The sequence below is a fragment of the Micromys minutus genome, assembly GCF_963924665.1.
Source record: "Micromys minutus genome assembly, chromosome: 29".
NCBI lineage: Eukaryota > Metazoa > Chordata > Mammalia > Rodentia > Muridae > Micromys > Micromys minutus.
The window spans coordinates 32,174,617-32,189,984 of record NC_137964.1 but is presented as its reverse complement, the minus strand read 5'-3'; the positions used below and the strand labels follow the sequence as shown (position 1 = coordinate 32,189,984).

At 53.6% G+C, this 15,368-nt stretch overlaps 1 protein-coding gene across 2 annotated transcripts; it reads left to right on the top strand.

Moving 5' to 3' along the window:
* The first annotated feature begins 797 nt into the window (after positions 1-797).
* On the top strand, positions 798-15,185 carry RAB35 (RAB35, member RAS oncogene family). 2 transcript variants are annotated; one of them, XM_080940877.1, is made up of 6 exons: positions 801-1,009; positions 6,248-6,298; positions 8,227-8,350; positions 11,300-11,424; positions 11,508-11,632; positions 13,344-15,185. In XM_080940877.1, the coding sequence occupies exons 1-6, from the start codon at positions 958-960 to the stop codon at positions 13,470-13,472; spliced, it is 606 nt and encodes a 201-aa protein (XP_080797003.1). In that variant the 5' UTR covers positions 801-957; the 3' UTR covers positions 13,473-15,185. The 2 variants fall into 2 exon arrangements, with proteins under 2 accessions (XP_080797004.1, XP_080797003.1); XM_080940878.1 differs by lacking the exon at positions 11,508-11,632 and having other exon boundaries at positions 798-1,009.
* The last annotated feature ends 183 nt before the right edge of the window (positions 15,186-15,368 follow it).

Here is a 15,368-nt window from a genome sequence, read left to right as displayed (position 1 = left end):
TTATGGGGAAAGATTGGGAGGCAGCAGTATCCCAACAGGTGCTCAACTGGAAAGCACAGGAAGGCAGTGGGAAGCCACTATGAGGAGGCTGGGGGTGGAGCTCGGCTTGCAGGACGCCCACCTAGCATCTGCAGATCCCTGGGTTCGAGTCTCAGCACCACATAAAACGGGACTCAGGAGGTACAGGTAGGATCGTAAGTTTATGGTTATCCTCAGCTACTCGGACAGTCAGGGGCCAGCCTGGACTACTTGAGAACTTGTCTGGGAAAAGCCAAAAACACAGGGATGGGGCAATCCCTGCAGTGGCAGCGCACGGGGACTGGCAGGTGGGCTTCGTTCGTACTGGAAAAACCTGGGGCTGATTCTGCGCTGCATACGGAGAAATGGCGCCCAGGTAAACTGAGGCAGAAGGAATGGATGCTCTGGTGACCAGGAAGCACCCCACCGATCCGAATCCGGAACCGCTACCCGTTCCGCCAGGAGGTCGAGCGTCCGGGATCGTGGTGCTCCGAGACGACTTCCGCCCAACGCTGACCTCCAGGCCTCAGCCCCGCGGCCGCCCGTCGCCCCTCTCCCGTCAGGCCTGCGAAATGGCTCGGTTCTCCCGAGGGCCGCGGCGGCCGCGCTCGCTCACTCGCTCGGAACTCGGCCGGGGAGCGTGCGTACCGCGCGTGCGCGAAGAGGGCGCGGCCGGCTCGGGCTGCGGCTGCGCAGAGGCGGGTCCGGCTGCCGCGCCTGCGCAGTGGTGGGGCGGGGCGGGAAGGAGGGTGGCGGCGGCACCGGCGGCGGCTGCTGAGGAGGAGGAGGTGGGGGGAGCGGAGGGAGGTGTTTCTGTCAGTTCCGGCTGTTTGTTCGGGAAGTGGATCCGCCGCTGCCGGAGCAGGCAGGAGGGAGCTGCGGATCGCGAGGCCAGTACCGACCCCGCCCGCCCGCGCGCGCGCGCCGCCCCCGCCCGCCATGGCCCGGGACTACGACCACCTCTTCAAGCTGCTCATCATCGGCGACAGCGGTGAGGGCCGCAGGGGCCGGAGGCGGTGCGGGCCCTGCCGGGCGCGGCCCGCGGGGGCCTCCGGGAGGGCGGGCGAGCGGGCGGGCGGACGAGGAGGCGCGGCCCGCGCGGGGCGGGAGGCGCGGAGCTCGGCGGCCGCAGGCCCCTGGGCCGCAGCGAGGGACTCGGGGCTGCTCCTTGGCGGGTCCGGGCGCCGAGCGCGCGGGATGCACGCCCCAACGCTTGCTCCTGCCTCACGTGTGACCTTGGTCAAGTCGCGCGATCGCTGGAGTTGGAGAGACCCGGGTTCGAGTCCCGGGAAGGCAAGGTTTTTCACTCTGTGACCTTGGGCAAGTTGCGTCGCCTTTCTGAGCCTCAGTTCCTGCATCTGAGAAGTGGGGACTTGTTAAGCTGAGCGGTGTGAGTATTCGGTGAGCTAAAAGTAGGGAAAGTGCTTAGTGCCTGACCCGGCGTAAAGTAACCTCTAAGTAACTGCTAGTGTGGTCAGTATGAGTCTCCCTGTGAAGACTCAGCCCTCTGTGAAATGGGGGGTATTTCTAGGACCTTTCTCTCCGGGACCTGCAGTTCGCTTGGATGGGGTGCAGCAGGTACCGTCATAAATACATTCCTGCAGAATAGTTACTAAGTCTCTGCATAGTTCAGTTCTCATCTGTAGAATGGAGTTGTAGGTTTGCCTGACAGGGTTGATGTTAGCAGACAGTGAGCACGCACATACTGAGGGGAACAGTGCTTGGCACACAATAGGTGGACAGTGTTTGCTGTTATCTTACTGGGGTGCTTCATTCAATATTTTAAGTGCGTTGTGCACGCACACACACACACACGCACACACACACACACACACACGCACACACACACACACGCTTCTTTCAGCACTATTCCATCTCTGATTTGTAGAGCAGCTTCTGGTACCCATTGCTTAAGTGCATTTGGTCAGTGAATGCACTGAGTAGCCATAGGAAAGACACTGGTTTCTGGCCCAGGTTGAAGCATTTTAAAGGTGTTTGGAGTACGGCAGGTGCCCAGGTCTGTGGGGGTGACGGTGAGTTCAGGGAGGCAGGCCCAGGATGTTATGGGCGCCTAGCAGAGGTGCCAGGATTATGTGGTGTTTTTGGAAGGAGGCAGGGGATCAGCTAAGTTTATAGGTTAGACTTGAGTGTGGGATAGAGGGTCATGTGACTTGAGACAGCCAAGTTGGTGGTAGAGCCTGTGGATTGTTAAGGAAATGGAGCACCGAGTCCCCTGAGACTGAGGGTATGGGCTTGTTGGGTGACTGTCATAGATGGGTCATGGAAGTAAGTGGTTTTGGTCTCATGGGAGAAGCTGGGTTGGGTTGCCGTTGGTAGTTTAGATCCGTGGAAGATGGCTGAAGTCTCAGGAGTTGTTGGGGGGAAGTTGTCGGGAAGGAGTAAGGCCGAACTGCTGAGGTAGAACAGTAGCTGTGGCTGGGAGTGGAATTGGCAAGGTGGAAGATTGACCTGTTGTGGTTTGAGTGAAAGACAACCAGGCAAGCTGTGTAGACTTGAATTTGGACCCAGCTGATGGCATTTCTTTGGGCTCTGAGGATTTATGACATTATGGTGATCTCTCTCCTGTCAGAGGTAAAGTCAGCCTGCTGTGGTCAGACGTCTTTATTCCTCCTCAAGACATGGCCAGTTTTAATAGCCAAAACTTGAAAGGCTAAACTCAGCAAGAAGATGTAGCATGTTAGTTTTTTCTCTTTTGTAAAGCCCAGGAGATGGTTTTGGCCAGCTTTCTGATGGCATCCCTTGCTCAGAAGTCAGGTGTGGGAGGGAATTCACTGTCAGTCCCTATGAGGTCTGGCTTTAGGTTCAGCCTGAGCATGTAGGCCTGGGTTATGCGGACGAGGAAGACACTGTGCTGTTGGATTTCTCCTGCCTCTGAGCTGAAGAAGCTGAGCATTTAGGAACCTGGGAGTTGGTGGCCAGGCGAGCAAGGAGTGTGATGTTATTGCTCGGCTGCCTTGGCCCCTTGAAGTGTGTGCTTCTGAAGGTGTATCAACTGATTCACAGACACTTTGTTATCTGATTCTCACCCATGGTCTCTGTGGTTTGTCAGATAAGGAAACCAAGGCTCAGAGGAGACGGCTTCTCTGCCCCAAGTCACACAGCTTCAGCAGCAAAGCTGGGAGTCGGTGCACATGCGCTAACCCTGAGAGCAGGCGATGAGAGCAGGCGGTGTTGAGCTGGCAGGCAGTGGGCCCCACTGGATCCTAGCGGCTTTATACCTCTAAGTTTTTCTTCTCACTCAGCCACATTGTACACACTTCTGCAACTATTCCCTGGGCATGGACATCTTTTCTTTCTGTTTCATGTCCTGTGCTCTAAACTGTCCTGCATTGGCTTTGGTTGGTAACTGTGGCCACAGATGCCAGTCACCCTCAGTCTCAGAGCCTGGAGGCTGATGTGCCGCTGGACTAGTTAAAATCCTTCTCTTAATAGAAGAGTAGATGGGAGTGGGCGTGGTTTGTTTGCGGGTACATGAGAACGTGGTCACTGAGGCAGAATTAAAGTTGATACCACTTTACCTGAGTTTACAGCAGGCTGGCTAGGCCTTTAGCCTCAGGAAAACAGTGGGGCGGAGCTGGGAAAGGTCCAGAGCAGCATGCAGGGGGTGGGGAGGTGATGGTCACTGGTGGCATGCCTGCCTGCCAGGAGGCATCAAGTGTGCCGGGGCCTGTGCCCCTTGCAGGGCAGCAAAGGCTAGAAGACAGTGTTGCTGTGCTGGAGGGAGACCCTGGACCTTTTCTGGGTGCATCTGTAGGAGACGGCAGCTTGGATATTTGGGAGGTGGCAAGTCTTGGTTTCTGTTCCTCTCAGGAAGAGCAGAGTTGGAGGTGGGTGTCAAGTCCATGCAGCAGACTTGTTGTGACTAGTGTTTTTTCCGCAGCCAAGGATTTCAAGTTCTTGCTGCCACTGCGGACGGCACCTCTCTCCCTGTCTATTGCAAATATGTGAGAGGTGGATATTTGAGGATGGTGGTGATGGTGGTGACCAGATGTGGTATTGCACATCTTGAATCCCAGCACAGGCAGGTGGCTTTGTGAGTCTGAGGTCAGTTTGGGTTCCATTGAGACTTTCAAACCCTGTGGGGTGGGGGGGGACTGCTGTCTCCTGTCCCTGAAGTTGGTGATGCCGCTGTAATGACACGAGACAGGGTGGCTTTCACGGAGACTGTCAGCTTGTGGCAGGTTCAGCTCATGGTTCTGAATGAATGCATAGGGTGAGGGAAGGGAGGTCTGGGTCCTGGAGCACTCACCACGTAGTGGCTGGAATGAGCTTTTAGCTGGAGTAAGCTGGACTTAGAAAGCTCCAGGAGGAAGCAGAAGCACCACAGGGCCCATGGGCTGTCAGTATCAGGCAGAACATTGTGAGGACCAGCCCAGAAGCCGGGCTCTCTTTGGGCTTAGCAGGAAGCCTCATGGCAGAACAATGAGGAAGTGATGATTCTCAAAACGAGCATTGTAGGCAGGAGGGCTGAGCTATAGGTGCTCTGGATGCATATCGAGTTCAACAGCAGGGCATTCGCCCCAGACGCTCCTGGGAAGGTAGGACCCAGCTGTCCTTAGGTTCTTTACTGAGGATTCCCTGGAGAGGGTGTCTGGGGTTGAGTTAGAAACACAACTATACAGCTCAGTCTGCAGGAATGGTTTGTAGCCTCGGTTACTTGAGGGCTAGGGGTGGAACAGCACTGTCTTTGAGAACTGGAGTCAAGCTCTGGGTTTCTCTCAGATAGGCATGTATGCTTAAATTTTGATTTAAGTCACAGGCATTTATGGGGTCCTAGGGTATGATTTGGTACCTTTGAAGGCATTTCTGTTTGAAACAGAAGAGATGTGTGCAGGAGCCATGGGGTCACTATGCTGGCCCCTGTAAGAGATGCAAGAGGAGGATGGGCTGACATTCATAACAAGCTCTGGTTCTCTGGCTTCGGCTGCTTTTGTCTTAAGTCATGCTTCGTTGCTGGATGCATTGTGTGTGTTCTGGTAGACAGGGTGGTGTTAGGTCGCAGGGTCTGGGTATTTAAAGTTTTCTTGGTATTGCAAAATGGCTTTACAAAGGAACGGAAGTCATTTGCATTTCTACTGAAGGAGCTGAAAGTGCCCCCATTAAGGGCTAGGAATATAGTTCAGTGGGTAGAGTGTTTGCTTCACACAAACGAAGTCCTGGGTTCGATCCCCACCATACCTATAACCCTAGTATTTGGGAGGGAGAGGCAGAAGACTTGGATTCCAGGGTCATCCTCCACATAGTGAGTTCAAGTATGATTGGGGCTCTGTGGTAGAGAGAGAGGAAAGGGAGAAGGGGAGAGGGGAGGTAGAAGGAAGGAAGGATCAAACAGAAGCTGGCAGGGCCTCAGCAGAGGTGTCCAGCGGTGCTCCGGAAGCCTGGATTTGAGTCTGGTCTTTCTTTCCTTTGAAGGCATCGTGGGCCAGCTGCTCACTCTAAGTCCTGCTCTCCTCATGTGAGGAGATAAGAGTTGGAATTCTGGGAGCATCAGGAGCCACCATATGACTTGAGTGTGTGTTCATTTCTCATTCTGAGGTTGGCTGATGTAGCCACTTTGGGGTGGTGGAGGCAGGAGGACAGGAGGTAGGTAGGCTCTGGCCAACCACAGCCACGGTGTGGAGGTCATGGGGAAGCCAGGTTCACAAGGCACAGCCAGAAGCTGCATTGGCAAGTTCAGAGGCCCAGGCACTCATGGGGTGGTAGCCAAGTAGATGTCCAGCAGAGTCCCCTGCCTCACCCACTCAGCCATACTACCTTAGTAGGGGTTCCGGTCATGTGGGCTGCAGTTTGTTCAGCTACAGAATATCCCTGGTAAAATCGGGGGCTCTTCCTGCTTTTCCATTTCTTTGCAAACTGAAGTGGCGTGAAGTATGCTGAGGACCTTGCTGAGGACACGCTGGGACTGGTCTCATTTGGTTGACCTTCCTCTTGCTTGTCTCTGTTGTCTGGTATCTTCATCCAGGCTGCTGGGGCAGCCCTCAGAGCAGGGCCCAGGCATGAGTCCCTCTGTCATCTCCCCCAGAGGATTTGAGAGCAGCTTGTCTTACATGAGGATGAAGGAAAAGGTCAGCAATTGAGTGGAAGATGTTCTTGGTGTGCGGGGAGACAGGCTGCCCTTGAGAAGACTTCTGGCCTCATCGGGTTCTAAGGAAGGATGGGCTACAAGGAGGCCCCTCCCAGCTGCTCACCTCCGTGTGCTCTGTTGCAGGTGTGGGCAAGAGCAGCTTGCTGTTACGATTTGCAGACAACACCTTCTCAGGTGAGTCCTCCCTGAGTGCTCTTGGGGTGTTTGGTTTTGGGATCCCCTACCCTGTTCCAGAACCCATCTGCTTCTGTCTGCTTCTGGAGACTGCCATTCTGGCTGTTGGATGAGGGAAAGTGGGCTCTGGGGGCTCAGAAAAAAGCCTCTGTTCTACCAGGTCCATCTCTTTATAGAAGGCCTCTGCTGGTCCCCACTCCCCTACCCAGGGTGTCTTTGTGTCCACGTTTAGGAGTTTAAAGTCCTATTAGATAAAGTGGGTAGTACATATCTAATAAGAATATGTCCATAATGTGACCTGACTCCTGTTGCTCTTTGGCCTCTGGGTGGTGGTGGTGTGTGTGTCTGTCTGTCTGTCTTTTTCCTGACCCCCATGGCTGTTCAGAAATCTGCTTGTCTTTGTCAAGAAACATGCTTCAGCCTTGCTATCCACAGTCCTCCAAGCTGCTTTGTTTTCAGGCAGAGTCTTCCTATAGATCTCTGGCTTGGCCTGGAACTTGCTATGTAGACTAGGTTGGCCTTGAACTCACAGAGACCCACCTCCTGTGTAGCAGGTTTAAAGGTGTATGCCACCATGCGCAGCCTCCCTTGGTTCTGTAATGACAAGGAAGTCTTATTATGTCTAGATGCACTGTCACTTCATAAGCTACCACCTTGGTCACATGGCCTCTGGTTGCTTCAAAGAAGCAGCGCTGGATACATTGTTTCCTCTGTACACGGAGAAGCTAGGCCATGGGTTCTAGGGTGTTTAAACTTTGCCTGATACTTCCAAATTGCTTTTTTAAAAAAAGTACTTATTTGACTGAAGCTGAGGGCAAAGGGGACCTGCCATGTATCCTGATCACTGTTGCACTGCTGTGTAGAGACACCGTGACCACCACAACTCATAAACAAAACCCTTGGGGACTTGCTTGTGGTTTCAGAGGGTCAGTCCATTATCATCTTGGCAAGTATTGGATTGGAACAGTAGCTTCCACACAGATGTCCTAAGAGCCATGTCAAAGGATTCTTTCCTGTGGAAAGTCATTGTCCTGCTGTGTCCTGCACACAACCAGTACAAGTTCTCAGCAGTGCACAGAGGCCCCGACTCCTTACTCTCTCACCTGCGCCTTAGCCTCACACACTTCAGACTCGCTGTCTCAGTCAGGGTTTCTAATCCTGCACAGACATCATGACCAAGAAGCAAGCTGGGGAGGAAAGGGTTTATTCAGCTCACACTTCCACATCACTGTTCATCACCAGAGGAAGTCAGGACTGGAACTCAAGCAGGTCAGGAAGCAGGAGCTGATGCAGAGGCCATGGAGGGATGTCGCTTACTGGCTTGCTCAGCCTGCTTTCTTATAGAACCCGGGTCTACCAGCCCAGGGATGGCTCCACCCACAATGGGCTGGGCCCTCCCCCTTGATCACTAGTTGAGAAAACGGCTTACAGCTGGATCTCATGGAGACATTTCCCCAACCGAGGCTCCTTTCTCTGTGATAACTCCAGCTTGTGTCAGGTTGACACAGAACCAGCCAGTACACTCGCCATGGATATTTTGCTGCTGTCCACCTCCAGAAAGTTCAGTGTTGGATCCTTTTAGTCGGTTTGGAAGGTTGTCCTCTACCCCCAATACAAAGGGAAACCTAGGATGCATAGGTGTGCTCCATTCTCAGGCCTCGGCCCCCATGTCCCTACCTTCCCTTCAGTCCGTCTCCTCCATCACCTCACGTTTTAATGTCATTCGGAGCATATGTTTCTGAACGTCTTACTCTGTCCCTGTGTCCTGTCTCGCTTGCATTGTGAGACAGGTCTGTTAGAGCAGGTGAGCTTTCTTGGTTCAGGACTCTCCTTTGGGCCTTGACCGGATGGATACATGTACAGTGGGGTGGCATAGGCCGGGGCTTGGGGGACCGAAGGGCTCTGAGTGATGGGCTGCTTGCATACAGGCAGCTACATTACCACAATCGGAGTGGATTTCAAGATTCGGACTGTGGAGATCAACGGGGAGAAGGTGAAGCTGCAGATCTGGGACACGGCAGGGCAGGAACGCTTCCGCACCATCACCTCCACGTGAGTTCCTTGAGCCCCTGGCCTTGGATGTTTGCGTCAAGTTGGGTGACACCTGCTGAAAGGAAAGGTAGAGACGTCACTGGGTATGAGGAGGTGAGGCTGAGGCCGTTGCTGACTTCAGTGGGTGGCAGCAGCTGTATCTTCTTTTCCCGAAGATGTCCTGGTGTGTGGTGGCAGCCACCAGGGCCCGGGGCGTGAAATGGTGGAGCACCTGGCCCTGGTGCCTGTCATGGTATAGACTTCATACAACATGGGCACTCAGTCAGTTCTACCTGTTGGCAGTTCCGCTGTCTTCAAGTGGCAATAGCAGCAGTATTTGCCCCACTGGGTTAGTGACAAGCCCTTCCCTGGTGCCCAGTGAGACACTGACACTGGCTTGTCTTGGTGGTGTCAGTTCCTTCTGTGCAGTCTCTGGTCACCCATCCTGACTCTTCAGAGATGGCTCTGTGGAGGCCAGGAAGACCATAGGTGTGGGAGCCCTTCCTCTACACCCCAGTTTGTTAGCTGGGAAGTCAGTGGCTCTCTAGAACTCAACTGCCCACAGGAGGAAACCACTCCAGTGTAGAGCTGTGAAGTCTTAGTTCTAAGGTGCTCTTAAAACTAGAATTTAAATGCTCTGCTGTGTGTCCTTGGGCAAGCTGCCTAGCTTCTGTGCCCGAGTCCAGCATTTCTGCTTAGGATTTGCCTGAGTGCTAAGGCTGGAGCCCTGGTCTCTAGGTCTGGGCTTTTCATGGGTCACCTCTGGCTTTCTGTGTTCCCTGTGCTGTGACTCCATTTTACAGATAAGTCATGTCTGAGTGTGTGAGACAGGCCTCACCGTGTAGCCCTGGAAGCCCTCAAGCTCTTAGATATCTACCTGTTTCTGCTGGGATTAAAAGCGTGGGCTATTTCTCTCCACTGAAGGCGCTTCTGAAAACTGGGCTCCATAGTGTAGGCTTGGCCTCTGTGGACACACCCCTGGCCTTCCTATATAGACAGTGAAATGTATACATCTCTGTGGAATGTTCCCCATTCTGTCAGTGCAGAAACACAGGTAGCCGTTGGGGCCCTGGGTATCCTCTGAGGGGATGAGTGCAACGGGTGCATGTATTAGGGAAGGTTGGTGTGTGTGTTGTAGTCACACTGTGGTGGATAGGAGTGTGTGGTCCAGGATTCCCTTGGTACAGGGACCGGTCCTGTCTGGGAAAACCAAGATTAGCCCCTGCCTTGGAGTCTTAGGCTTGGCCCATTCTGAAGTAGGAGGCACTTGAGAGGCCATGGAGAGATTCATCATGGAGAACCCATCACCTTGTAGGCAGTGGCTGGGGAAGGAGAGAGGCTCCTGAGCTAGCTGATTGTTTGGAGGTGTAGGAGTAAAAGTGGCTGTACCCGGTGTGTCTGCTGAAAGAGTCCTTTCCTGAGGAGCTCTCTGGCCCTCGGGTGGCTGGAGGAGTGAGAAGGGTGGAGCCTTGCACTAGCTCAGGAATTGGACCTGGGAGCTGGGGTTGCAGCTGGGCCCAGGTGGGGCCAAGGTGAACGAGGCAGGGGGTGTCCAGCACCTGGGTCAGGAGCCTGAAAGTCCTGGTGTCCTGCTAGCCAGAGGTATGGGCCACCCATGGCCCAGCCTAGGCCCTTTCCTGGCCAAGGCTCTTCTGGAGTGGCAGCAGTGCAACATTTCTTGATATCTTCAGCAAAGAACAGGTTAGAGGCCTTCTGCTGGCACGAATGTGCATCTGTCCGTGTGGCGCTCACACTGCTCCAGAGGCATCCACCAAGCTGTGCTGTTGAACCAGTGCTCAGGGCAGTAGTTGGCTGTGGGATCAGGGCCAGGTTGGTTTAGGGGTCCTGAGCTCAGATAGTGGGACTGTCAGGCTCCCTCAAAGCCAAGCGGGCTCACAGCCTTGGAACAAGTCTGCATACAGTGCGGTGTCCTCCCCTTGGGACTGACTGCCTGCCCTGCCAACCTACCCACTCTTGGTTCTGCCACCTTCATGTGGGACTCCAGGTTGCTGTGGAGGAACACTTGCCCGATAGGAAAGAGCACCCGTGCTGTCTGAACTGTCCTCAGCCTTGGGGAGGCATCTGTGATCTCTTCCTCACAGCAGGGATGCTCTCCAGAGTCCTTCAGAGACATGACCAGGTTTCACTTCTCAGATAGATCTTGACCGTGGAGTAGACGGTGAGATTCTCTTTACCAGTCAGGGCTGTGGCCTGGTGTAGCTCTGGGACAGGAGCTTCTGGGCTAGTATTCTAGGTGTTTAAAACCTTAGTGGTCAAGAATAGCAGCTTTAGAGACAAGGCTCTGAGGGTCAGTCCTGGGGTTAGAGTGCTGCAGGGTTGGTGCTGGCTGAGGAGCAGATGTCAGAGAGGGATGACGGCAGCCTCCTATCTTCCAGACCTTCTGGCTGGTTTGGGGTCTGCAGGGTTAGTTGAGTCCCTCCGACAGCTGCTGGAGGCCTGTGTACCCGCTACACTCTTCCTCACTGGCAGTCAGCCAAAAGCAGAAAGAGCAGCGTCACTGACCACTGGGGAAAGGGATGCACTTTGCCATGGCTTCATGTAGGTGCGGCCTCTTGGGATGGCATTTTACTACCGAGATTTGAAAGAAAGTTTTGAACATTTAAACAAGGATGGTGATAACATGATGTCAAACACAGAAGCCGCCTGAATGGAGAACTTGAAAGGAGAACTTGAAAGATATTTCCAGCTTATGGCACCCTGAGTCAGTAGGGTGACTCTTCAGGCCTGGTCCACCTCGGACTGTTACCTGCCCTCACCACTGGTCCCAGGGACAGGCCTGAGAAGCCAGTGCTGCTGGAGCAGCCTGTCCTGCTGGTCAGGCTCGGCTCTGGCTGGTGGTCAAGGCCCTGGGCACCCACACCTTCCCCAGCCACCCTCCTGCAGCAGGCAGATCCTAGGGAAGCACCTCTGCCCTGGGCCAAAGCCCTGATGTACATCTTGGCCCTACAGGTATTATCGGGGAACCCACGGTGTCATTGTGGTTTATGACGTCACTAGTGCCGAGTCCTTTGTCAATGTCAAACGATGGCTTCATGAAATCAACCAGAACTGTGACGATGTGTGCCGAATATTAGGTGAGGCTGGGCCCCGAGGGTGGGGAGGGTGGGAGAGCAGCACGTGGTGTCTAGCAGGCAGTTGACCACGCTCTGTCTTCAAGTGGGCAATAAGAATGACGACCCTGAGCGGAAGGTGGTCGAGACAGAAGATGCCTACAAATTTGCTGGGCAGATGGGGATCCAGCTCTTTGAGACCAGTGCCAAGGAGAACGTCAATGTGGAAGAGGTAAGCTCCGGCTGAGCCCAGGCCGAGGGCTCTGTTGTTCACTGCAGGCCTGCTGAGGCACCGTGACCACCAGATATTTAGTGTAGACTGCTGGCTGGCTGCTGGGCAGGCCCCTCAAAGGTCTTAGCTCTGAGCTCAGCTGTCCTCTGGGGCAGGAGCCCATTTCTTGGAGGAAGACTGAAGTTCCTCTTACTGAATAGGAATGGCTTTAGGAACTAACCGGTGAGAGGTGGAGTCAGGGCCGGGCCTTTCCCACCCCAAAGCCACGCAGTCTCTCTTCCAGCTGCTTCCCCTTGGCCCTTCCTTGTGCCCATCATCACCACCTCTTCCCTGCCCCTCTTGGGTGCTTGCTTTCCTGGCCTCCAGAGTGCAAAGGCACCTGCTGAGAAGTTCCTGGGGTTAGGATTGGAGCCTCCACCCAGGCAGGCTGTTCATTTGTAGCTGTGACTGAGGGAGCAAAGCTAGAGCTTTTGCCACAAGCCCCATTTGGCCCATTCACTGGCCTAGAGAGGAGTCTAGAGGTGCTGGGGAAGTTGCTTTCCCACTGCACTGGGAACACAGGCTCCTCAGGCCTACCTCTTTGAAATTCATTTGCTCACATGTACTCAGGGAGAATTGTTTTCCAGGTTGTGAGGATGAAGTGAGCTGAGTGTTCTGTACAGCGTACTTGCTAATGGTGGCATGCGTGTACTTGTGCACGTGCAGAAGCCAGAGAGGGCATCTGAAACGTGGAGCTGGAGAGAGAGGTGCTTGTCAGATGCCCTGCTGTGTCTCTGTTCCTCAAATGGCACATAAAAGCTCTTGAGCACTGGGTCTCCTCTGGTTCCAAGGACATCCAAGCTCCTAGTTAGCTTTTCCGCTTCCTTCCACTGCTGCAGATGCAGCCTTTTGGGGCAGAGAGGGCCTGTAGCCTAGTGGCTCCTCTCACTTGGACACTGGGTAGTCAGGGAAAGGTTTAGGCTGTGTCTGGCCCCACTGCAGGGAGGTGGTGACAGAGCAACATCCCTTTGTCTTGCCAGAAAGTTCTAGTTGAAGGCTTCTGACCACGTATTAAAAAGACCTGGAGGGCTGGCTCAATGATTAAGGTTGTGCCACTCTGAAAGAGGACCTGAGTTCAGTTTCCAGCACCCATGCCAGGCAGCTCACAACCCTCCATGACTCCTGTTTCAGGGGCTTTGCCTTTGGCTTTGATGGGAACCTGTACACGCGCACAAACCCACATGCAGGAAAAAAGAGTGAAGAGATTGTCTTCCCAAGACAGCTACAGGCTTTCAACCTTTAACCCCACTACCTCTGCCTAGCACGACCCCTTTGTGGGATGACCCCATTCACAGGTGTCACATATCAGATATTTACACTACGATCATAACAGTAGCAAAATTACAGTTGTGAAGTAGCAATGAAATAATGTAATGGTTGGGTCCCCACAGCATGAGGAACTGTACAGTGTTAGGAAGCTGAGAACCCCTGAAGTAGAATGTGTTTTGAGGGCACACAGTATACACCTGTAGCCCCTAGTACTGGGGAGGCAGGAGAAGGATTGTGAGTTTAAGACCAGGCTGGGCTACAGAGCCATGGCAAAACACTCTACAACCCGTGCGCATGCTCACACAAAGGTTTTGAGGCCATACATGCAGTTCACAGAGATAGAAATGGCCTGGGGGTAGCTGTGCTAGCCCATGGTGTCAGCCTTGCCCTGTCATCTCTCCAGATGTTCAACTGTATCACAGAGCTGGTTCTACGAGCAAAGAAAGACAACTTGGCGAAACAGCAGCAGCAACAACAGAACGATGTGGTGAAGCTCACCAAAAACAGTAAACGAAAGAAACGCTGCTGCTAATGCCCCAGCCACTGCAGAGACTGCACTGCACCCCTCCCCAGCCTGAGGCCTCGGAGCTCTCGGGGGACAGTCTCAGTTTAGTGCCGTTATTTAAAGAATTCTCTCCACGTTTTGTATCGGGAGGCGCCATCGGCACTTCCTCCCCTTTCCCCCTTGAGTGCCAAGAAGGTGTTGGACGAACCCGCCCTTCCCCATGGTGCCCTTTTCCCCGCCGAGGCACCTGGACCTGGTGAGGACGCTGCCAGCCGAGTGGACTGACTAACCAGTTTGTACATAGTGTATATTGCGTTAACCAGCTGCACACCCTCAGCCTGCTCTGGCTTTTGGCTCCTTCCTGCCAACCTGCTGCAACAGACCCTCCCAAGCCCTCCAATCCCACCTCGACGGCAGCTTCCTGAGGAGCCAACCTCGAGTCCTAGAGTCTTTGGCCATCCCTGGCCCATGGAGTGCACTCCACATGGCTCCTACCCTCCAGCCGCTCTGGGAGCTGGGGAACCTGGCCTTCACACAGGCCCTGCCCTCTGCTGACCCTAGGTCTTCAGTTCCACAGAGGAACTGAGTCCTGCCCTTTTGGACAACAGGTTTCTCATTCTGCCTTCTAGATGCCTCTGCTACAAACCCAGGGAAGCCATGGCTTCTCACTTACCCAACATGTTTCAGGTCCCACAGAAAGGTGGTGGTACATCTGCAAAGAGGTGGAGCTTGCAAGGGGAACTTGATTTTAACAGATACAACCAATGAAGCCAAATCAAACTTTCTCACAATTATTTCCTTGAGATCTGATTGGTTCAGTAGCAAAAGTTGTGACTGTCCCACTTTGGGCTCAGTATTTTTAGAAAAGGTGACGGCTTCTGTTCAGTGCAGGGCTAGGCCTTCTCCCTTCAGAGGGAAAGGAAGGCTTTGCACCCTCGTTCCTGTGTGCTCGAGGGCCTCCCACTGGAGAGGGTTTGTAATGTAGCACCAGGCACCTGTGGCAGAGCCAGGGGTCGCTGGGCTCTAGGAAGACACCTCCAGGCTGGGACGGGTAGTGTTTGCATTGCTGACAGATCTGGTTTTTAGTATGAAGGTGGTAGGAAGATTTCTTAGCCACTGGGAAAAAGTGGGGTGGGGGCAGCCAGTGTTCACCTACCCACCCATCAGGGTAATCTGCATTTGATTACTTCTCCCTTCCCCAGGACACTTGGTTCCCTTTCCCCTAAAGGATCACGTAACTCTGAAGAACTGATTTGGACAACATAATGTGTTTTACTAGATTTCCTTTCCTAGGCGGTTTCCAGGCACAGTCCTGACTGGACAATCATCACAGAATACTGCAGATTTTCCATGTTAACACTGTGGATGGGTTTTCAATCAATAAAACTGGGGCTTTCTACTCACCTGTCTCTCCACTTGTCCGAATTGTCAAATGCTGGGGTTCCTTGTCACAGTCCTGTGTTTCTGAGCATCAGGCTGGGTTTGGGGGCTGTGGAAGACACTTCAGGGGCAGAAGACATACCAGGTGACTCTATATGGCCCATGTGAGCTGGGAGTTGAGGCAGAGTCTGCTTCCAGGCCTGCCTTGGCTGGCGGTTCCTGGGCAGGTGACCTGCTTCAGAACACGTGGGAAACCAGTATCTTGGAGCATCCAGCCCAAGTTGGATGCCTCAGGCTTCTGGCACCTGCCTGTTGCCTGTTAAGGGTGGTTTTGGTGACAACGGTGTACCTGTCCCACAGTGTTACATGCATGAGTGGGGGTGGGTGTGGGTGTGGGTGGGTGTGGGAACTCAGGGCTAAATTGGTGTCCTGGTGGATCTGATGTGAAACTCCTGTCAAACAACAAACTTTTAAATGGTTTGCTAGGATTATTTCTGTATTGAAAGTTTCTAATTATGCTTTTTAAAAAAAAAACAAAAAAAA

Coding starts and splice junctions, on each gene's coding strand:
- RAB35 (XM_080940877.1), top strand. CDS start 958: ATGGCCCGGGACTACGACCACCTCTTCAAGCTGCTCATCATCGGCGAC. Junction 11,425..11,507: donor CGATGTGTGCCGAATATTAG/GTGAGGCTGGGC, acceptor TCTGTCTTCAAG/TGGGCAATAAGAATGACGAC. Junction 11,633..13,343: donor AGAACGTCAATGTGGAAGAG/GTAAGCTCCGGC, acceptor TCATCTCTCCAG/ATGTTCAACTGTATCACAGA.